Genomic DNA, 22,772 nt, shown 5'->3' with positions numbered 1-22,772 from the left:
GATGAGCCAGCATTCCCAGAAGCAGCTGAGTATATTTGTCTTGGGGCTGCATTGTGCAACACAGACATACATGTGCCCCAATGGAGTCAAACAGGCTATGTTTGATACTAATTTTAATTGTGCAGCTTTGTCAATGCCCTTAACATAATCAAGTTTTGTTCCCTCTGTTGGGGAAAGTATTTCTGTGAGGTAACTAGGAATACAGAAATTAAAAGAAAGCAAGGGAGTGGGATATCTAGACATGAAAGTTTCACTAACTAACTTAGTCCTTAAATTTTTTTTTTCAAATACTGCCTAGGATAAAACCCAGCAATCCTTTGCACTATACTAATGAAATTGTCTGAAATATCCACAAAGCAGCAAGACTGGTCTGAAAACTCTTAGTACCATTTTCTTCATTGATAAGACTGACAGATGTAATACGAAATTACCACTATTACTTTATCCTTTGTAAAAGCAAAACCTTGAATTAGGTAAGCAGGCTACCATGCAGTAATTTTAACATCTCAGCACAACCAAAATACATAGTTTATATTTTTGTTACAAAAGAAAGTAAGATGTGCTGTGTCTTAGGAGCAGCAAAGTCTGTAATGACAGTCAGAATGCCTTTACCTAAGCAAGAATGGTTGGTCATTCAACTCCTCAAGAGCTATAGATGAATGGATTTTTATTGGGTAAAATGTATCATTAAGCTCATGGATCATAGAGACTATTCCTTTGTATATTTGTTTTGCAAACAATTGTCTCTCTTATGTATTTAATTACTTAGCATTTTCTGGTACCTTTTTAAGTGGGAATCACTAGATGAAATCTCACTGATGCTATGATAAATCAACAAGACTTGGTGGTATTTACTTACATATGTGGATGGATTCACACATTCTCCATTTATAATGCTGTCCTCTGCCTTTCTTACCTTACTTTATAACCCACACATGTTTACTGATGACTTAGTTCTCACTACTGTTGTATTTCTCTGGGGAATGGTTTTTTCCCCAGGGCCCCTGGAGCTTGTAACCCTGTAGTTTGACCCTTCCTTCCTTTCTGGACCTAATTGGCTGAGTTCCAGCCATTCCCCCTGGCAGGAGCCTTGATAAGGTCCTGCTCTTCCTCTTCTCGCCCTCTTACCTCCTGGGGCCTTCTCTTGCCTCCTGGGGCCCCTGCCTCCTACCCTCTGGGCCCTTGCCTCTTGGCCCTCCTGCCTTCGCCTCCCCGTATGGAATAAACGTCTTGGATCAACCCTGGGGGTAAGAGCCTCTTTTGGAATCTTTTGCCCTGGTCCCCTCGAATCATTTCCCCCAAAGCCTCTCAAGAAACAGAGCTAGCCCCGGGGGGCTGCGGGGGAGTGCTTCACGCTACTGCAAATATCATGGTAGAAAAGGGATTGGTGAATTAACAGGTCACCAACTTCTAGTGCAAGGTGTCTTCCATAGGATCTGTTAAAACACAGGAAACACTGTAAAATATAAATTCATGAAATCAGGAAGAGCATGGTTTTCTTGCCCTATGCAGCCTTGCAAGATAACAGAAGATTGCCTAACTTGCATGACACTGAAAATAGTTCTGAGGCAGCAGAGAATTTTTGTAGAAAAAGCTGAGAGCAACCTACTTGAATATGTACTGTCAACACAAATTTCTCCTGTGCATTAGTTGATCTTAATAGTTTCTTCTGGACCTCCTCCAGTTTATGTGAGTTCCTTCTTCCCTTCATTTGCTTCAAAGTTTCAATTCAAACTGTTTGTGAAATTCCTATACATGCCTAAATCTACTCTATAGTGTACTGGCAGTTACTCTTTATAAGTATTGTTCAGATGCCCTGAAGTACAATAATCATTCTGCAATTATTAATGGTGCTGATCTTGTGTGTTCCTGTTTTTACAAAGGGAATCTGAATCAGAGGCTATTACGCAGAAGAGATTGCAGGGAAGAACAAAACATCATCATGCTATATTGTTTGACCTGTTTGAACAGAGCTCAGATCAGTCATCTCCTTGATTGTATCACATGAGATGGCCAGTGTCATAAAAGCTTCAGTTTTATTGCTTTTGTCTGCAGCTTGCAGGAGGCTTTATAGCTTCATGAGGAATATGAGAGATTTTTAGAGGTATCCTTTTGCTGCATTTGGTATGTCAAAATTGAGGCATACCTCTCCGCACTAGTGCCTCAGCAGTGGCAAGCATACAGTTCTGACAGATTTAACTAGCATGATGATGTATATACTGTGTATAAAAATAGGCCCAGTGCTCCCCAGGCAGACTTACAGCTCCAGGATACAAAAGAGAGAAAAATTGAGGAAGTAGATACTACTCTTCACACAAAGAACAGTGACATAGAAATATTAGCAGTCTCATTTCAAGAAATGGCTAGCTCTGACAGTTTGTGAGTTAACCTGGTCACAGTCCTGCAGTATATAGGGGTAAAAATTCTCAGAATTTTAAGTGGGATTTTTTTGCTGTTTCAGGAGAACAAAATTATAACTTGATATTGTTTGCTGTTGATTGATTTTTCCAGTTTCAAATTTTAGGAGGATTGTAAAATTTGTTATTGACAAAGCTATTTCAGGGCATAATGTCCTTACTTTAGGGTGTTTTTTCATACTTAAAACTTAGGGCTTTTTTTTCTGACACTCCCACAGTATAAGAGAAGGGAGTACTCATTTGCAATTCTAACTGTTCATTTTGCTCTGTTTGACAGAAGCAGCATCATATGTTAAGAAAAAGTGTATTGGAAAAATCCCAACTTCACAGAAGAACTTTATACAGCAAATAAGAATTAGAAACTTATCAGTTACTCCTAAAGATAAGTAAAATGTTTGTTATAAGAGCAAATTACATCCTCTTTTCCATTAAGCACAGTAATTCTTTCTTCAATTTGCTCACTAATTTAAAGTAGCATTATCCCTCAGAGTGGCTGTGCTGTGGTAAGATAAGCTTGAGGATGAAATAGAAACTCTAGAGCAGCAAAGCCTTTTCATCCCCCCACTTTCTACTAAACAAAATGGGTCATCAGTCATGAGTGTGGAGTGCACTGCCAGGTTATCCTAGCAAAGGTTGTGCTGCTGCTGCGAAACTGTAAAAAACAAAGTCAGGGTAGCTTCTGGCAGAACTGATGCACTAACAGATTCTACTGTGGTATGTAGTGATCGGAAATAAAAGCAAATAGTTGGGTGACCACCAGAACAAAGCTCGTTATGATTTTTCTGACAGCTCCACAAATAGATTCTGCCTCATGTTTGTGAAGTACAGGAGATAGTGTATAGCTGGGGGTAGCTTTTCTTCCCTTACAAAAAAGACTTTGGGCTGTGCATCTTAAACGTCTTTTGACATATTTAAAAGGAGATAGAGTTGGCTTTGGTTTTCTTAATTCTACCCCATGCCCCGTTCCCCCCGCCATACCACTGTCTCATTTCTCATAGTGGCAGAACCAATTGTACATTTCTGTGGTGCTGGAAGGAAGTCTTCTCCAAGCTCCTGTTTTCCAACCACTGCAACAGCCACAGATTGCTTTCCCATATGTCTCTTTTGAAGCTTCTAATACAAGCAGGATTCAATGGATCAGGGCCCACCTTGTCATGGTCCACATATTCATAGTGGAGAACCTAAGGATTGAAGAGTAAGAAGTGAAAAGTAAGTCTTGAAAGCATCAGTAGTTCATGTATCCATACAGTTTCTTTTCCCTGATTTGTCAGATTGTGTCTATCAAGCTAATTTTCACAGTGTTGTTATATGTGATGTACTTCTAGCTTTTGAAAAGGGCTGTTAAACTTATGTGTCAAAATCTCTTTTGTACCTCTTGTTTAGCATTTGTCAACTTTTATATTGGCATAGAGTGTCTGGATATGAGATTTGTGGACCTTAGTCAGAAGGCACAACATGACAGATTTCTAAATCCATTGCAACTCTTGCATATTTTAAGGAAAAGATACAAAAATGGTTTATTTTTCTGTATCTTACCAGTCACAGAGTAGCTAAAGAATTGGGTGACAGGAAAAATGTTACTCACAGCTCTTTCATATTCACAACATAGCTTATGTATTGTCCACCAGTCTACACAACTTCAAAATAAGTGACATATTAGGCATAAATGGAGTATGAAAAATGAGATATTGCAAAATCCGATATGATTTATCTGTCTCCATACTTCCTAGTTTTATTTCCAGATAGTTTTCAACCACTAAAACCCTTGATTTTGAATTGTCATTATCTAATGGTGGAAGAGAGAATACTAGCACTTACATATCTACTTTTATACGTATATCATAGATAGTATATATGGTTTTTAATTACTTAAAAAAAAAAAAACATTCATCTGTGTTGATATGTATTGTAATCCCTGTATTACTCTGTCCCCAGCCTGGGACTGTTGTAACCCAAGGACGGGACCCAGCACTTGGCCTTGTTGGACCTCATACACTCAGCCTTGGTCCATCAATCTAGCTGTTTGAGATCCTTCTCCAGAGTCCCCCTGCCCTCCAGCAGATCAACACTTCTGTTTCACTTGGTAGCCTCAGCAAACTCACCAGGGAAAACAATCCTGTCATTAAGATATTAATGGCCCTGGTTCAGAGCCCTGAGGAATACCCACTGGTGACCAGCCACCAGCTGGATTTAACTCCATTCACCACCTTCTCTGGGCCCAGCCATCCAGTCAGTTTTTCAGAGTGAAAAATGCACCCATTTGGTTTCTCCTGGCCATGTCAACAGCTTTACTAAAGTCCAGACAGACAACATCCACAGCTCATTCTTCCCTCATCCACGAAGGAGGTCACTGCATCACTTCTGCTGCTTTCCTTTTCTAATGTCAGTGAGAATTTTTCTGCTGATCTCTGTGGTAAAAGGTCATTTTTGGCATGTTTCCTAAGAAGCAAGGTTTGCTGCCTTTCTACTGAGAAAATTTGTACTTCACAATCATTCTAAGTCCAAGATGTGGTGGTGACTGGGATCCTCATTAATCCATCGTTCTGCTGGTGTGTAGGGAAGAATGTGCGTGTGCTGAAATCTGGTTGCAAGTAATTACAGGACTTGGCTTGAATTATGCTCATTCAGTGAGATACCTCACTGTAAAAACATTTCAAACACAGTGGCACCCACCCACATATGAGAAGTGGTATCTTAGTATGTCTGTTTCAGCTGTAATACAGGGTTTCCTTGTTTAATGGTTTTCTGAAGACTTTGAGGATAAATGAGTTTAAAATATTTTTTAAATCATGTGTACATGAGACACATCACAAGCAAATAACAGTGCAAAGTCTAAGATCCTCATGGACCCAACAGCTTTCAGGTGGTACAATATATGTATTCTGTCTGTCACTGTATGGTTTTTGCAGGCTGGTCTAGGATTTTCTTTAGGTGGAAGATGATAAGGCAGTTCAAGACTGACAAAGCATATGAAGATGTTCAAAGCTGACCACTTCTGGATATAATTTTAGCTTGCACGTTTCTTTCAGAAGCTAGTTTGAATGTAGTATTTTAAAGCAAGAAACAACAGTGTAAAACATTTAGGACTTTTCAGGAATTACTTTTTACTTCAGATTGTGTATACTGCTAAGCAACTTCCAAGGCAGAGGAAACCAGTGAAGTATTTAGTGGCCTTTCTATCTCTGTGTTTCTTTTATTGCCAACTACATGTATTGAGGCTGTAAGAACACAATCCAACTTATTCTTCCCCTCACCTCCCCAAGGTGAAACTGTTTGGGTGAAATGAACATGTTAATTGTCTGCAAAATGGACGGTAGCTCTGAACACATTGATAATTAGGCTAATTTGTCTCATTCATTAATTACATTAAGAGGCTACTGCTGTATCTTTATTTGTGGTTGTGATGTTTAAATTTTGACATTTGAAAACGTCTTCTGGTTTGCATTTTTGTTACTTTTTACTTTTACATAACCACAGAAGGACGTGTGATAAATTTCATATTGAACATAAATGTTCTCTATTTAATTAGCAGATTAATATAAAGGATCATACATGCTTTGGTATCCTGTGCAGACAGCAATGTGTTTTTATCATAAAGTTCATGACATACTTTAATACTCACCAGTATGGAAAACCTGAATCTTGAATACAAGATGGAAAGAATACAAGATATGGAAAATCTTGAATACAAGCTAGAACCATAGACTCACTACTGCAACTAGGGCAGAGTTTGTTATGTTTTCCTGTGTTGCATTGTGATCAGATGTGACAGTAGTAAAGAACCAGTTGGTGAGATCAATGCTACGGTATTATTTTTTTCACGGGGATTTTATGATCATTTTTCTCATTTTTTGGTAACTCAGAGAGCAGCAGACTCATCTCTGCTTTAGCTTAATGTAGATATGTTTGTGTGGCTGCATGGATGTCAGAGGTGCTTCTGGTGGGTCTCTTGTTTATTTATGCTGGTTTTGTTTCCTTACATTTTAAAATGGCCTTTATCATCAGTAGCTGATACACACAGTGTTGAAAGGAGGAAAATTACTATCTTCAAATTTAGGTATTAATCTCTAAGGCTGTGGCTATGCCTTTGTTTTGGTAGGAAGGGTATGCTCTTCCTCTATGCCAGGGATACTGACAGAATCCCTCTGCTGACCTTGCTGCAGCTGCTTTAAGCTTCATTCATTACTTTTTCCCATAGCAAAAGAAAAGCTGCCTCTGCTCTGTGTAGTATGCTCATAACACAGTATAGTGTCAGAGTAAGTGGTGCCTCCAGTGATTTTCTTATATCTGGGCATGTTTCATCCAGTCCTAGCTCACTCAGTCCTCCTTCTCTACTTTTTCTCTTGCATACATCTCAGAAGCACAAAAAGTCATGCCACCATTGCAGTCCATCAAGGGGGTCACCCCAGAAATGCCCAGCGGCTGATGGAGTATTACTGTTGTATTGTAGTGCTCTCCAGCTCCAAGAACAGGCAAGTGCTTTGAGTTATATTGCCCTTACATGGTGAGTTGAGACACAGGACATCAGTTTAATGGGAAGGCATTCAGTTTAATTTATATAGTGCTCATATTAAAAAAAAAAAAAAAAAAAAAAAACAAAAACCAAAAAATGAAGCTTAAAGCAGATCTCAAAAATTTCTAAATGTGCTGCCATCAAACTGAAAGTGTTGGATGGGTTTGGCTTGTTATGTACGTAGTTAATAAGCTGTCAAAACTGACTGCCATCAACATAAGAAAATAGTTTGGACTGGCACTTTGCTGTGCTTTGTAGACTGCCTTTTAGATGCAGTGGCAATAGGAAAACCAGAAATAAAAGATACACGAGTACTAGCAAAAGCTTAAAGACAGGATTTTCCTCACAAATTTCTTTTAATATCTTCTCTTAGATGGATAACAATTAATTCAGTGCGAGTTTCCAACAAACTCTTTTCCAAATTTAGCAAGAGCAACTTCACAATAGCACAGTTTGTATGGCTGCTAAACTGATGGATCAAATTTAAGTCATGTTCTCTTATTCTCTAGCAGCTTCTGAATGTTCCCTGCATTCTCATGTTTCCAGATGTTAAAGACTAGGCTAACTTTCACCCATCAGAAGGCATGTAGACTAATATACATTACGTAGAGGTGTAAAGTATGACCTAAATGGAATTAGTTGCTGTAAATTTCTCATGCTGTTGTTTTTCCTGCTCTTTGGTTGTTGGAGGTTTTTTGGTTTGGTTTTTTTTGCTGGTGGTGGCACTGGTTTTTGGTTGGTTTTGTTTTGTTTTTGTTTTTACCAGGTTATGCCCTATGTATTTCTGCAAAGTTTAATTCATTCCTGTATTGAAAGAAAAATTACATTGCTTTAATGATCTTTAAAAATGGGCAGTTGATTTGCCCAACAAAGTCATGTCTGCTTTACCAATCAATATTATTGTTGCATCACTGCTTGCATAATGCTGATCAAATATTTGGACTCTGTATTGTGGAGATCTTAGCAAGCTGTAGACTGTGCCCTACCAGTCTCTACCTGCTATGACTCTTTCTCACTGCCTGTGAAATACTTCGGTGTTTTTCAAAGTTGATGTCTAGCACATATAAGTCAGCTGGATCAGTAGCCAAGACTAAACATTCTTCATGAAGAGTGAGCAGGAGCTCAGCCTCCCAGCTGGCAGCTTAAAGCACTGCTGCAGGAAACACAGTGCTGAAATGGAGTAGGTGAGGACAAGCAGTGTGGTGACATAGTTAAAGAAAGCATGGGATGCTTTCAATTTCCTGTTTTGCATCTGCTTTGTGATAAGGTAGGCATGTGCCAAATTGAAGTGGGATGGCAGAGATCATTATTTTTGCTGAATTTAGAAACTACATGGATGAAGCAAATGTGTTATTGTGTGTAATTTAGCTAAGATGGATCATAACCCGTAAACGTGCTCCAGATTAGGATGCTAACTAGATGGATACCTCGTCCATGTTCTTTTTTGTCTCTTTTTCCACTCCATAAATTGTCATGTTGTACTTGTGCCACTCATCTGCACAGAAGTACAGCAACAAAATTTGAAGCTGCAATTCTATCTAGCTAGAGGAAGCAGCTTCCTTCGAAAGCCTCATAAAATTGCTTTGGAGACATGAGAGAGGTATGGAAATTTGAATAAATATATAATTTTGTGATGAACGCTCTTTAAAATACAAACTCTATATTTATACATGATAGTAGAGCATGATAGGTCAGGAGCTGGCAACTGGTAGCATTCCAGATGAGAAAGCCAGTGGTGTGCACTCTTCTAAGAAAGAAACCTGAGAACTCCAGAAATTTTTAGTGGGTTTGGACTAGTTTTGCCATTCAGAATTTCCTTATCACCACCCAGCTGAATGAGCTACTTACATACTTACATTTGGTAGTTGCACAGGTAGCTACCAAATCTTTTGTCACTCGAGAAATATAGCACAGATGTCTTCTTTCTCTGTGGCAGTGCAGCGTGGGACAGGGCTCCCACTACTGGTGTGTGGTGAATTTGTAAGAAATGAGGATCTGACCTAAGATCCCTTTTCACAAAAGTGAAAATCTTGCAGGCATTTTATTCCCCACAGGTTCACTATAAAGACTGACCGGAATCATGGTACTGTTGTAATCAGAAGTAGAGATACCATAAAATAATAGATTCTCTGCTCCTTTCCTGTACTGCAAAAAGCAGATATTGGCTTGTCTTCCAGTTAACAGCCACCTTCTTAATACCAATTTCTTCCTTTTCTCATACTGGTGTCCTGCTGAGGACAGAGAGTGTTGAAAAAGGCACACAGTGTTCTGACTGTCTTCAGCTCTCTGTCAGCTTTTGAGCTTCTGCCAGCTTTTCTTTGTCAGCTCCCAGGGCCTCTCTAAACTTCAGAGGTGCTGGGGTTGTGACCAGCTTTCTGGTTGAACTTAAACTTCTCAGAGAGCCAGCCTCCTAAAGTGTGTGTTTGGTAAACAGACAAGACTTCAGTAATAAGTTTAAATGCATTAAATGAATTCTGTTAGTGTGGATGCATTGCAGTGTCTCTGCTACTGGCCCACTTCTGTCACAGGAGTGCGTAACACTGATTTCAGTTTTTGTCAGCCATAGGGCAGTACCTTCCTTCTCTGTCATGGTGTGAGTGCCTCTAGGCAGGGACTTCCCTTACTGAGATACAGCATGGGGCAGTACTACACCAGCACGTCCTCAGCAGTTTCTTCCCTGCCCTCACCCTCTTTTATTCACTTAGCAGAGGACAGCCTCCAGTGTAATGCAGCAGCATTGCAGCAGAGACTGCAGTAATTCCTGTCAGTGCAGAAGCTTGCGGCATACTTTCACATTGTGCACTAGCGCTGAATGTGAATGACTTCCCCTGTATTGCTGGCGTTGCAGAAATTCTGCAGTATGGCCCTTGGCAGTAGTTAGAAAGCTAAAGGCTACATCAGATTGAAGAAAGGATTGTTCCAGCCACCCTCTTCCCTCCCCTTTGAATACTCTAGCTGAAGATTAAAAATGAAAAAAGGGATTGAATCTAAATGGAAAGAGTAAGAACATGAGACAGGTTCACAATGCGTATTTCTTACTATTAACAATGCGGGAGATCAGAATTCTGACCTTTATGTATCCTTCTTGAGGAGAAATGGTTCAGCAGAGATATTTTGCTTTTGCTCCACACTGGCATTACTGGAGAGCCTATCCCACAAAGAGTTTCATTCATGGTTTGACAGGCTTTAGCGGTGGCTTGTCTTTTGCACTGACAGTTCTTACGTCTTATGTATGTCACATCTGCAGCCAATTTCCCTGGCTTTCTGACCTGCCTTCAGACTGTTAGTGGAACTCATAAACAGGGCTATGGGTCCTACTACTACCAGCTGTGAGGACTAGCAAGGCGAAGCTATTGTATATAAATAAAGGGTATTTAGAAGATGCTTTGTGAGAGAAGAAGGCAAGCCTTTTAGAGTTCAGTCCTTCCCTGCTTGAGTTTCCAAAATTCAGTTTACTTCCTGTTCTTTTAATAGCACACTTTATTCTTCACACTTTGAATCCAACAGCAGAGTCAAGGGAACTTTTAAGGGTGAATAAAGCTAGACAGCCTGTGGCTAGTTTGGTGTTGTGGTGGAACATGTCAGCAAACAAAGATTTCTAGCAGGAAGAAAATTATTTCAGTTCCATCAGGGGACAGAGTATATTATTCCCTGATTAAATATATCAACTGAGTGACAGAAGGGCAAAAGAAAAGATAATCTCAGGCTTGTCTGGCAGATGCTTACGTAAAATACATCATAAACATTTCTGTTAGATATGCTGCTGATGACAAACAGTAGCAGGTGCAAATTGATGCTAACCATTTTCCTATGTGCTTTATAAGTGCATTTCTTCATTTTGCCGTGGAGGAAGCAGAGGCGTGATCAGAGTCTCAGTGAAAGCAGGAAATAAAAATTGAGTTCTCTGGAGATTCCTAGATCTCTAGTATTTCTTTTTTACTTTTGTCTTTCACACTCTCTTCATGACCCGTTACAGCTTCTATGATAGCAGTGGTGTCACTGTGCTCCTCATTTCTGTATGGGAAAGATCTGGTGCTGAGCTCCAGCTGGCTTGGTGGCCTTCCATTGTGGCTGTACAGCTGAAGAAGAGAAATTTACTAATGAAATGTAGATGGACATAACTGTAACTTAATGTAGATGGACATAACTGTAACTTAATGTAGATGTACAAGGCTCCTTGGCTCCTTGTAACTTAAAAGTGGGTTAAATCTGGATCCTATTTCCATTTTACTACTTTTGGTAGTAAAGTGGCTTTTCTAGACTCTTTGTGTTGTGTTCTATTGACAGTCTCTGTAGTGCACAAGTTGTTTACATATTTAAAAGAAAAATAGAATAAAATTCAAGTAATTTTAAATGCAACTTTGAGTGTGATAAATTTTACTTGTGAAATCTGTTGTGTTTAATGGAAGTGTGGGGGTTGCCCAATTTCACTAGCAAATAACTACAGTGTGAATGTAAGGCTTATCCCACATTTTTGGCTTCTTGTGAGATTTATCACATTTGTTTGGCTTATAAATGAGGACTATCCTTATCTAGATGGTTCTGGAAAAATCGAGTGAGGTTGCTCTATGTCAGCTGAAATAATATTCAGTATATGATGAAGGCTGTGAATCAACACTGATGTTTTCTACAGCCTCTTAATGTTTCTCAGATAAGGTATCTCCATATTAATCTGAAAAAATGCTTTTGTTATTCTATATTTTAATGCCAACTGAGAATGAAAAAATAAAAAAATGCAGCTAATTTACATGTGCTTTTATAGTGGGTTTTTCTTACAGTTCCTCTTGTAATTTATCTGAAAAAGCAGAAGAGCTCCTGTCTTGCTGACTGTTATTGCTGAGAATATGATTTGGAACAAGAGGTTTCATAACCTACAATGAACCAGGGTCATGATTATAAATCTAAATCATAGAAGTTACATGTTTTCTGTGATAACAAATACTGATACCATAAATGTGAAACAGTGCAGGATCAGCCGGATACAAAAATTGGCCTGTAAGTGGCAGGTTTTTTCTTACTGTAGTGTGTAGAGTGACAGAATTTAAAAAAAGTCTTGGTTAGAGACTGTGCTTTTTTTGAAATAAAAATGTTCCTTTTCAACTGTTTTCTCTTGAAAAGCCTGCAATGTTGGAAAATCTTCTCTGTATATACACAGACTTCTTCCCATTAAAATGTGTACTTCTCACTACTTTCTTTTGCAACTCAGCCATATCCTTCATTGTGTTTGAAAAGCTCACAAAGCATCGCACTATTTTAGAGCCTATTTGAAAATTTTTAACAAACCTGAAGATAATTCTGTCACTGTGCTTCCTTGTTGTGACAGAAAAAAACTCAAAATGTTGAAAACAGAAGAAAAAGCTGTAGAAATCTATGGAAGAAATACTGAGCAATCAGGAATTAGAAGTCAATAGGGTGACCTGAGTTTAATGAGCATGAACATGAGCATTGTATTTCTCCATTGTGAATTTGTAAGCCTCATTAATTACTTTTTTCCATAGCTTTCATAGTAATAAAAAATTTCTTTCTACCAACCTGTCCACTGTGTGACAATTTCATAGGACTGTGCTGTCAACAGCCTTCCTTTGAGGAATAGACAATTGTGCCATGGGATATGTATTTGGAGTTAGGAATGCATGCAATAAAGAAACTGTTACTTTTCAGTCTTACTGTGGTATGACTACTTTGCAAACAGAGCATTCAATCTGCATCATAGGGAAAGGCAGTGTATTGTGCTGGTAATCTATTTAAAGCTGTTTTTCTCCTCCTCTATAGAAACAACAGCTGCTATCTATACTTGCTGCCAAACTAGTATGTCATTAAATTAATTGAGCTGCAAACTCAGGTGACTTCTAGTGTAGTTTAGTGCAGGTCTTACTGCATCTTCAAGTTTGGGTGGTGTCATACCATACTCTTCAGGATTTTCTGGTCACGGTTGTTTGTTGTTCAGAAGTCTGGTACAATGCAGTGTCCTGGAATAGCTCTCTAATGCGTGCTTGATTTATATTATTATTTTGTGACTAGTGAGAGATGACAGCATTAGAAACAAACACATCTTTAGAGGAGTGCTGTGTGAGATATTGAGTAGGTGATCATCACTGTATTCCACAGAAGGTTACTGGAATTTTCAAGCTATTCATAGTGAGTGCATGAGCATCCTTTTGTCCTTATGTTCCAGCTCCTGTCAACATTTATCAAAATCTGTGTTCTTAATATTAACTACCAGGGAACAAAAGTTTATTCTTTCCCCCTAAGTGTAAGAATCATGCTAATTTTTTTTGTTTCTACTGAAACCATTCTGACCAGCAGATGTTCATATTCTACCTGGGTAGAAATAGGATCTTTATAAAATTGGAATTTACTCTAAGCAGCTATATACCACTGGTTTTCAGTCAAATAAAGTATTATTACCAACAGTAAAACATGACATTATTAGGGGTAGAAGAAGTCTGTATATTCTTGATTCATAAAAATGTTTTCAGGATATTCCCTCCTTCCTTAAAGAGCCTAATTTTATATCTGTTGTAAAGCAAGAACCAAAATTTTGATACCTTGAAATGATGTGACTAGGAAGACTTTTAGTTTGTGGGTAGGTGTAGCTATTAGCTGACGGTGTTCCTGTGAGCTTTTGAAATCTTTGGCACAAGAGCAGATCCTGAGCTGATGGAAGCTGGCGTGGCTTCATTACCTATGGATAACCAAATCTGACAATCTTAGATACTGATAGAGTGGTAGCCTTAGTGAAATGCTTCAACAGTTGATTTGGAGGATGAATATAAACAGACTGAAAAATGCATCTAAATTTAGTCAATACTACTACAATGGCGTAGATGTAGGCCCTATTGCAAATGCCTTTCTCAGGCCCAAAGGTCCCAGCTGACTACTTTTGATTTTGACCTTGAAAAGGGGGTATGATACCGTCTTTTGAGCAGATTATCCCCTTCTACCTTAAGGCACAAGAACTGTTGAGGGTTTAAAAATTTTTTATCCTTAAATCTGAATTCTTTTTTTGAGTTCTCATCTCTGAGTGCTTGAGTGACTGTAATCTTCAAGGAAAAAAATCAAAACCAAATAGTACTTAAATTTTTAAGTGGCATTTTGGTTCATCTGTTTTTTTCCTGAGGTCTCTCAGTGCTTCTCCAAACCAGAGGTTTGTCTGGGTAATGGAGGTGAACACAGTCCCTTGAGGGCCTGTGATGCAACTCTCCTGAGAGAATAGACTCCTAGGCCCAGAAGGCCTGAAGACTTAACAGCTTATCTCTCTCTCCGCTTTGACTCACCCCTGTTAGTAACAGTACTTGTCACAGAGCTTTACAAATTAATTTTCTGCTTAGCATATGGTTTTTTTATCCACTTAAATGAATGACTCTTGATGGTAACTGTGAGGCTAATATTGATAAGGTGAGCAAAAACTGAAAGCAAGTTTAGAAGAGAGGGGTGACCTGCATTTTTGACTATGCAATGACCACTCCAGAAAACTGTTGATCTGTTCTTTTGAGTGTCATACATTCCTCAGCTAGAGTAGTGATGAGTGTGAAAGAAAGGAGCAATTGCTGTGGTTTATAGATGTGAATTAGGACATTTAGGGCATCTGTGGGGATGAGAAGACATGTCTTTGCAAATCCTCATAAACCATGAAAATATTTCAAAATTATGAAATGCAGAGCTACAGCCAAAAAGGGCTGGGAGATTAATTACTTTTGAGTACTTTCTAGCCTTAGAGTTTAACTACAAATATTAAAAATCTATTTTAAATAGTTAAGTGCTAGCATATTACCATACTGTTATTTTCAGGGATGTGAAATCTTTATGGTAGGAAGCTCCTGTGCAGGTTTAGCCATATTGTCTGTAGTTAGGATATCCATTTGCAGAAGATTCATTCATGAAACTAAAAATTAATAAAAACTTTTAGAAAACTGAAACTATCCCTTGTCCACTACTCCTAACAGTACTGTGTTTGATTCTCTTGGGGCTCTTCACTTATCTCTGAAGGACACAAGTTTGGTAATACAGACCACACAAATTCATTTGTATCCAGATTATTGATAAGAGGGTGCCTCTATGGTTTTGCACATCCCTTTTGTAAGGGAAAGATGGGATAAATACGATTCCTTGTTTTTGTCATAGAATTGTTGTTTCATTAGTGCACCATTTTGGCTTCTAATTTGTGAGATGTTGACAGAAAATAGAGCTCATAGCTATTTCCTATTGCACAGATAATTACAGCCTGCATTAGTAAGTGCTTGGCCATTATGCACTTGCAGCTTTTTTGTAGCGAACTGAAGTGAATCTAAAACCATACAGATGTCTAGATTTTACTAATTGCATGTGAGTGACGGTGGATACTTCTCTTTATACTAAAAAAATAGTATAAAGAACTTACCACAGCAGTTCAATCAAGAGGGGAAAAGTGAAATTTTTCTTTTCCTTCTTCTTGTTTATTGCTGGAATGATTTCACTGAAATCAGTAGTTAATAACTTACATGGTGATTAATTTCTTATGACAAATGTCATCCCAGTAAAAGATTAATACATTCACTGAGTCATATGCACCTGATTTAGTTGAGGGATTATACCACTAAAAGACTTCATGACTGACAATGCAGTTGTTAAAATCCATTTTGAATGCTGCTGCATAACAGCTACCATTCAAGTCTATTATTGTCAATATTACTGACTGTAAAGGGAAACATAGTTCAATGTATTACATTGTATCATGGAAATGAAAAATTAGCACAATATAATTTTCCAATCAGTTTTCAAACTGAATTTTTTATAAAAAACTCAGAGTATTTGCTAAGGTCATACTACCAGAGTTCCCTTTATTTCTTTCTTTCTAGATAAGTGAGTTGTGTATTTTATGTATTACTTACATAACACTCAAGCTCTTTCATTGTGTGAATATAGGGTTGTTTTTTTTTTAATCAATCCCTCTATCTATCAAGTTTGTATATAAACTCTTGATTTTTTTATTGATGATCTACTTCAGGTTGAGTCAATATCTGAAAGTTCTCAGGCATGGGTGCCTCTTGCATTCTGGATGGCTAGAGCCACATCTTGGGAGCTTCTTACTGCTTTGTGCTTAGGTGTGGTTTCCATCCTTGGTCAAAGATTTGGGTCTCTGAGGCTTAAGCAGTAATATGTTATTTCTAAGTGTCTAACTTTAGAGTGTGTTTGAAATAAGTTTTATCAGAAGGAATAATAAGTCTGAGTGTTGTACTGACTTAGCGGAAAAAACCCTAGCATTTCTGCAAGTAAATGTTGCAGCTAGATTTTTCAGTTGTTGCTGAATCTGTTTGTTGTTCTTTCTATATTTGCAGAAAGTGAGTGAAAAAGTAGGAGGTGCAGAAGGAACAAAGCTAGATGATGATTTTAAAGAAATGGAAAGGGTAAGTCTAAATACACTGTATATTCATTATTACCATGCATTTTTTTCTTTCTAGGACAGGAATTTCAAAGATTTTGTCCTGGAATCACTCAGAAGATTTTGAAGTACTTAACTTTTATTCAGCAGGGCCTGAGAGGGCTGAGTTTCCCATTTTCTATTTGTTTTCTAACTAAAGGATATGTAACATATAGCACTCTATAATGCAAATATTTCATTCAGAGATTGAGGCTGAAGTTAGCTACAAATTAGCTGCATTTAAATTATTGTAGAGGATCTCTGAAAACTGAGTCAGTCTACAAGACAGCCATTTAAGTGGCAAGGGATGTTGGTAATTCTTGGCCCCTTGAGTATCAAGGCACTGGGCTTGACAGTGGCACTGGGGTATTCATTCACGTGTTCAGAGGTCCTGTTAGGCAGTTTTCATTGGCAACATGCTTCAGGTAGGTGGGTCTAACCCTCCAACAGGCTGCTTGGTGAGCCAGTAGTGATAGCACTGAGTGTCTCAGTGGAGGGAAAAAAAAAAAAAAGGCACAGCTATGTGTGGCATTGACAGTAATTCACCTAAAAGGATCGGTAGGGGCAGCATTTTTTCACTAATTCAACTTTGAAAGGTACTACCAAATCTTGAAATAAAAGCTTGCCCTGGGGGATTTGTAAAGTACATATCTGATATATGTACTTTTTCTCTGATTAAGAGAAAAAGAAGCTATTTATCTGTATGTTTGTATAATGAGATGGGGAAAAAATCTTGGATGGAAAATAAAGTGAGCATAGAGCTGATTTCTCCCTCAGTTTCTGTTGGAATGTATAGGCATCCCTATTGAAAGATGTTTACAAGGATTCAGAAAACTGAGTAAAGTTTAGAGTGGAAAACAAAACATTGCAACAGCCAGGTGTGGGTCCCACATCCTGCTTGTGGGCAGGATGGGTTGGCAGCCCAGGAGACAGAAACACTGAAAGCTGAGGAGGGAGTGGAGTAAACTTACAGTTGCCTCCACACTCCTCACCTGGCTCTGTGTCCACTGCCAGTTTTCCTGCAGGCAATGGACATGATCCTTCTGCATGTCCTTGGCCTTCTGTTTCCTCGCCCCCACTATCCTCTACAGCCTCCTGGCATTTCTGTGTTCCCTGCCAGGCAGTTCAGCTACTTACTCACCAAAGTCTGGCAGACCTCTCCTGCTTCTCTGTGTGAAGGAGAGAGCAAGACCCGGCAGATGGCAGTGGCAACAGGAAACAGAAAGACATCAGGACAGCATGTTGCAACCAACCTATCTCAGGTGTTCTTTTTTAAAATAGGAACTTGCCATTATGATAAAGGAGTTCACTCTGTGGGACACAAGCAACCCTGCAGAGAAATGCAATGTGTCCTTCTAAATACTGAGTAGAGGACATTATCGGGATCCCCCGATCTGCCAAAGCAGAATTTTTTCTCTGAGACCTGATTCTGGGAGTAAGAATAGTGGCATACTTTGCTACATTCAGTCTAGGATGTGGATGGGGACTGCCTCCTAAGAAAGAAAGACTTCTTACTACAAAATAAAGTAGAAGAAAGTAATGCTATTCAGTTCTAAGTTTTTTTAAATCCTGAATATGGGAATCAGCCAGGGAGAAATAAATGGTCAGTGCGGTCATGCTGATAGGTTTCTTGAAACTGGGAACTGAGTGGTATTTAGTTTTCCTTACCCCAATTTTACCAGACCTTCCTCTGGAAAGAGTAAGCAGTCCACTTTATTGTTAGCAGTGATTTCTGCTTTCCTCTCATTTTGCCAATTATTAGACAATCAAAGATAGATAGTTCTCCAAAATGTTGTCAGTCACTGTTCTATCAAAAAGTGTTCTGGTATTTATATCACCTGGATGGTTCCCAGGGTGATATAAAGAATTAGCACTGTACAATGATCAAATATATTAATAACACTGGACAACATATCAAATTCCTAACACATTATGAGGTACTCTAGTAATGGCCTTACTTGAGAATGGATGTGCTATAAACTGAAATGGTGGACTCATGCTTTAGTATTTTTTCGGGTATTACCACCGTTCTGGTACCAGGCCTGTTCTGAAGTACATAAAAATAAAATTATAAGAAGAGTTCAAAGAATTTATAAGAACAAAATGAGAGAAAAACTTCTTCCTTTTGTCTAATTTTTATATTTCTTTTTGTTTAACTTTCTGTCCTCTAGAAAGTGGATGTTACCAGCAGGGCAGTTGTGGAAATTATGGCAAAGACAATAGAGTATCTTCAGCCAAATCCAGGTAACCTAGTTTCACAATTTTACAATTTCACAGAACTTTTTGAAAACGCTTTTCTCACCAGTCTTAAGTCTGACAGATCTCATCCTCGCTGGTGCAAGTAAGGTTGACACAAAATTAGTGAAGTTGCTGTAAAGCAAATTACAGAGATGAATATAGGCCTCTATCTTGGGGTATAATGGTGAATGGAGATTGGCTTTGGAAGGCTTGTTTCCCTTTTGATTCTTCTTTCTTTAGGTTAGTGGGCAGCACATGCCCAAGAACCAGGTGCACTTGTAGGAAGCAGCGTGTCAGCACTGTGATGTTGGCGACTGAAGAGATGAGGTCCACGGTTTGCATGCATGAAGCCAGTTTTATTGATTACCTAGCTTAATATATATACCTTTTCAGCTATAGCTAAAATCAGCAACAATCACGTCTCTTAGGAACATTTCTAAATCATAGCTTTGCACAGACTCACACAGGCCATGTAGGGTCCTGCATGATTTGTCCCAGACAAAGTACACCGTTATCTTTTGCTTCCTCCTTCAAGATTCTGTCATGACCTGCCAGGGCTTTCGGCCCGCCAAGGTTAGCACATTTGTAACGAGCTGAGCAGTGCTTTGAGTCCCACTCTCTAGCTGTATTCCCATACTATGAGCATGGGGACTCCCTTGAAGCTGGCCATGTCTGTGGCTGCCCAGGGCAGCAGGGCAGGGCCTGCAGCCAGAACCCATCCCTCGGCTCCAGCCAGGAGCTGGAGGTACTGGGCAGCTACAGCCCTGGCTTTGGGCAAAGCTGTGGGCATGGGGCAGGTGAAGACCCACCATCAACCCACACCTGAGGATCAGGAGAAGCATGGTAGGACTGTCTGCATTAGGCAGATCTTTCCTTTACCTTCTCAGTCATTTGCCATGTGAAGGAAAAGGAACCAGGCAGTCCTTGCAGACCATGGAAAAGTGAAGTTCTAAATCAACTTCCTTCATGGCATAAGAAGAGATACCACTTTTCCTCTGGTCCTCTGGCAATTTCTCATCCTTATTACAGAAAAGAGATGGTGTGAAGGAGCTGTTGATGCCATACTGGAGAAAAGAACAGAAAATTAAGTGTTATCAAACATGTCTAATTTGAGCCCTCAAAACAGAAACCAGTGAGTCTTTTCCATAGGGAGATGAAAGAAGGCGTTTGATTGGGCTGATGGAGAATTACATGTTGCTCTTTTGCCAAAGGTTTCTCACAGGGAGAGGTGATCTGGACCTGCAATAAACAAGTAAACCATTACAGTGAATATTATGGAGATCTCTGTAGTGATCTAGGAACATAAGTGTTTTGATAGTAATGCAAATCAGTGCCAGCATTACTGGTAAGGTCAATGGAGTTAGCTTGTGATAAACCAGAGAATCACAGAATATCCAGAGCTGTGAACTCTGGGGAAGTTCCCAGAAGGGAACTTCAAGGATTATTGAGTCCTGGCCCTGCACAGCAGCATCCCCAAGAGTCATACCATATGCCTGAGAGTGTTGTACAAACATTTCTCAAATTCTGTCAGGCTGGTTCTGGGACTGCTTCCATGAAGGTAAAGTTAGGTCTTCTGTGTACCATAAGTGACTGAGAGTTTCATGGAACTACAGACCAAATTCACACATTTACACTGAGAAATTTCATTCCTAATAGCTGGAAATAAATCTGAACTGCTCTGAAATATTTCAACTCCAGTGTGGTATGCTGAAGGACTATTGCTGGTACAGATTAATTTGTGATATTTTTATGTTTTACCACAGAAGAAAAAATAATATTTTCATTATGCTGACAGTGGAATAAAATAAAACAAAACAAAACATAGGACTCGTATTTACAAGTTCAAGAACTGCTAGAGAGAAAATAATAATAATACGTAAATGTACAGAAGACTTTCTATACCAGCAGATGAAATTCTGTTTATGACTTGAGTCCACAGCTTCATTGCTTATAGCAATGTACACTGCAGGAAAAGCAACAGGATTGGCAAACATTATGAGGATAGTGATAAAATTGTTAACTGCTGTCAAACTGCTGTTAAGCAACACTGTGTAGACTGAGTAATCAGCTTTGGCTGTTTAGTGCTTCTCTGACTGCCTTCTTGACACATCTGAGTCATTATGATTGCTGTGAATTGGGAAACAGGCTTACAGCAAAAGCAGAGAGTAAAATTTATGCAGGTAGCTAGGGTTGTGATTTTAGGCACTTCAGGCAGATGTAAATTTGCAGTGCTGCCTGAAAGAACAGTTTCCATAGTCTAACTTCATGTCTCTTCATCTGCTTGTGGCAGATGCAAGTAGAATCAAAAAATTAACATTGTAATAGGCAGGAGGAAGATTCACTTTTGTTGTTCAACACTTCACATTGTTCATTTCACAGGTAAGAGGAAAGGAGGACTAAATCTTTTCAGCACTCACCTGATCTTAGATTGTTTTATATCAGTTGCAAAAGGGCTCCCTATAGTGAGAAGAATTGTAATTTATTTTTGCAATGAAATAAAAAGCTTTCTCTTGAACATTCTTCCTACAGCTGTAGTACCTGTTACATGGGTCACCAAAAATGCCAGTTTCTACTATTTCCCATTTGCTTTCTCGCTGTCATTAAAATTAGGAATATTACATTGGGAAAGGGGAGCGAATTTAATTTAGACAAAAACCAATCCAAACCGAAAACAAGCCACAAACAGCAAACAAACCCTTTAACATCAGTATTTTAAAGAAGATTAAAAATTTATCTGGGTTTGGTAGGAAGAAGGGGAGTTTGGATGTAGCGCACATTCCTTGATAAATCAGATGTGCCTGGAAAACACTTGGATAAGATAGTACTGTGATACTACAGATCACCTGAGTCCATGGTGCTTTGAAACATCAATAAAAGAAGTATACATCATTGTCTAACTTTTGCTTTCTACTCTTACCTTGGTGTCCAAAATGTAGCCACTTCATTCTTTCATACTGCCTCTTATATTTCTTTCTTTAGTTTTTGAAAATACTCCCGTTTGCTCCTGATTTAATTCAGCTTGCTGCCTTCAGTCCCTTGACTAATTTTGTTTGTGCCTTATTGTTTTTGTGCTTCTGTATTTTCTTATTGCCACCATCATTTCAATGACATTCAACGTCATTAAAATGCAGTTTCTTAAACTGAAGAGTCAGCAAGTCTGCTGACTGTAGTTCTGTCGTGGGTAGAAACAGAAGGCATCGAGAAATTCAGATGTTGAAAGAGATAATCTGATGGCCCTCAAGGGTAGTGGGAAACCTAAAAAAATCCATAATTACCAAATGTTAAAAATGCCTTGCTATTTCATAACTGCTTCTCAGGCAAAATAAGTACTGTGAGATGTGTGTGATTTTCCTGTGTCTGTTTCCGTGTCTGTATCTGTGCAAACAGATACATAAGCTGCAAAGTGAAACATATTCAACATATTCAACAAGAACTCTCTCTTGATTTGCACTTTTAACAATAAATATATGAAAAACATTTGTTGACTCCAATCTGCTAATATTTCATTTTGCTGAAGTAATATGTGCAAGGCTGAATTTTGACCAATGAAGTGAGCACACAACAGTGTGAACTATTAATGTTTTGTAAATGGGAAAACTAATTTTAAGAACACCTTAAAAAGTCAAGCATTTGCAAGGGGGAAGGTAGCTGCCCTCCATAGCTGTATAGCCTTCCAGTAGCAGGCACAGTAATGTAGATAGGAAACATGCTCTGCATTGTTGGCAATAGGATTTAGCTGGAGAAATTTGAAGTCAAGTGGCATTATCTAATTCACACTCTTCAGGCCATTCACATGCTGTAGTTCCAAAAATTCACTAAAGCACATCAGCAAACAAATTAGTTGTTTCATATTTGCTATCTTCATTTCCATCAATTATGATATTTGTGTCCTTTCTTTTAATATTTGTTCTTCAGTTGTGTGTCTGAAATAAAATGCTAGCTAAAGTACAGTTGAAAACCTTTCTGAAGTAGAAGTTTCCCTACATCCCCCTAAAAAGCAGTTAAGTGTGCAAAGGTTGCTGCACATTATGTTTGGGGACATAGGCTTTTCTTAATGTTCCACAACAGGAAAACTTTCAAATATTTAAAAAATGGGCGGGTACCACCCAAGTTTATTCTTGAGTATACCTAGTCTGGACTTTTCCTTGAGGGAAAGGCTGGCTCAATCTGTCATCCACGTGGTACCTAGAGATTTTATGATTAA

General features: G+C 38.7%; 1 protein-coding gene across 1 annotated transcript in view; it reads left to right on the top strand.

The window, feature by feature from the left end:
- Positions 1-22,772, top strand: part of SH3GL2 (SH3 domain containing GRB2 like 2, endophilin A1) — a 91,552-nt gene that overhangs the window by 56,295 nt on the left and 12,485 nt on the right. The window contains exons 2-3 of the mRNA XM_066338948.1: positions 16,248-16,316; positions 18,502-18,574. Of these exons, the coding sequence (XP_066195045.1) occupies positions 16,248-16,316; positions 18,502-18,574 (142 nt within the window). The remainder of the gene's footprint in view (positions 1-16,247; positions 16,317-18,501; positions 18,575-22,772) is intronic.

The sequence above is a fragment of the Sylvia atricapilla genome, chromosome Z (assembly GCF_009819655.1).
Source record: "Sylvia atricapilla isolate bSylAtr1 chromosome Z, bSylAtr1.pri, whole genome shotgun sequence".
In the NCBI taxonomy this organism is placed as follows: domain Eukaryota; kingdom Metazoa; phylum Chordata; class Aves; order Passeriformes; family Sylviidae; genus Sylvia; species Sylvia atricapilla.
This window is presented reverse-complemented; position numbering and strand designations above follow the sequence as displayed.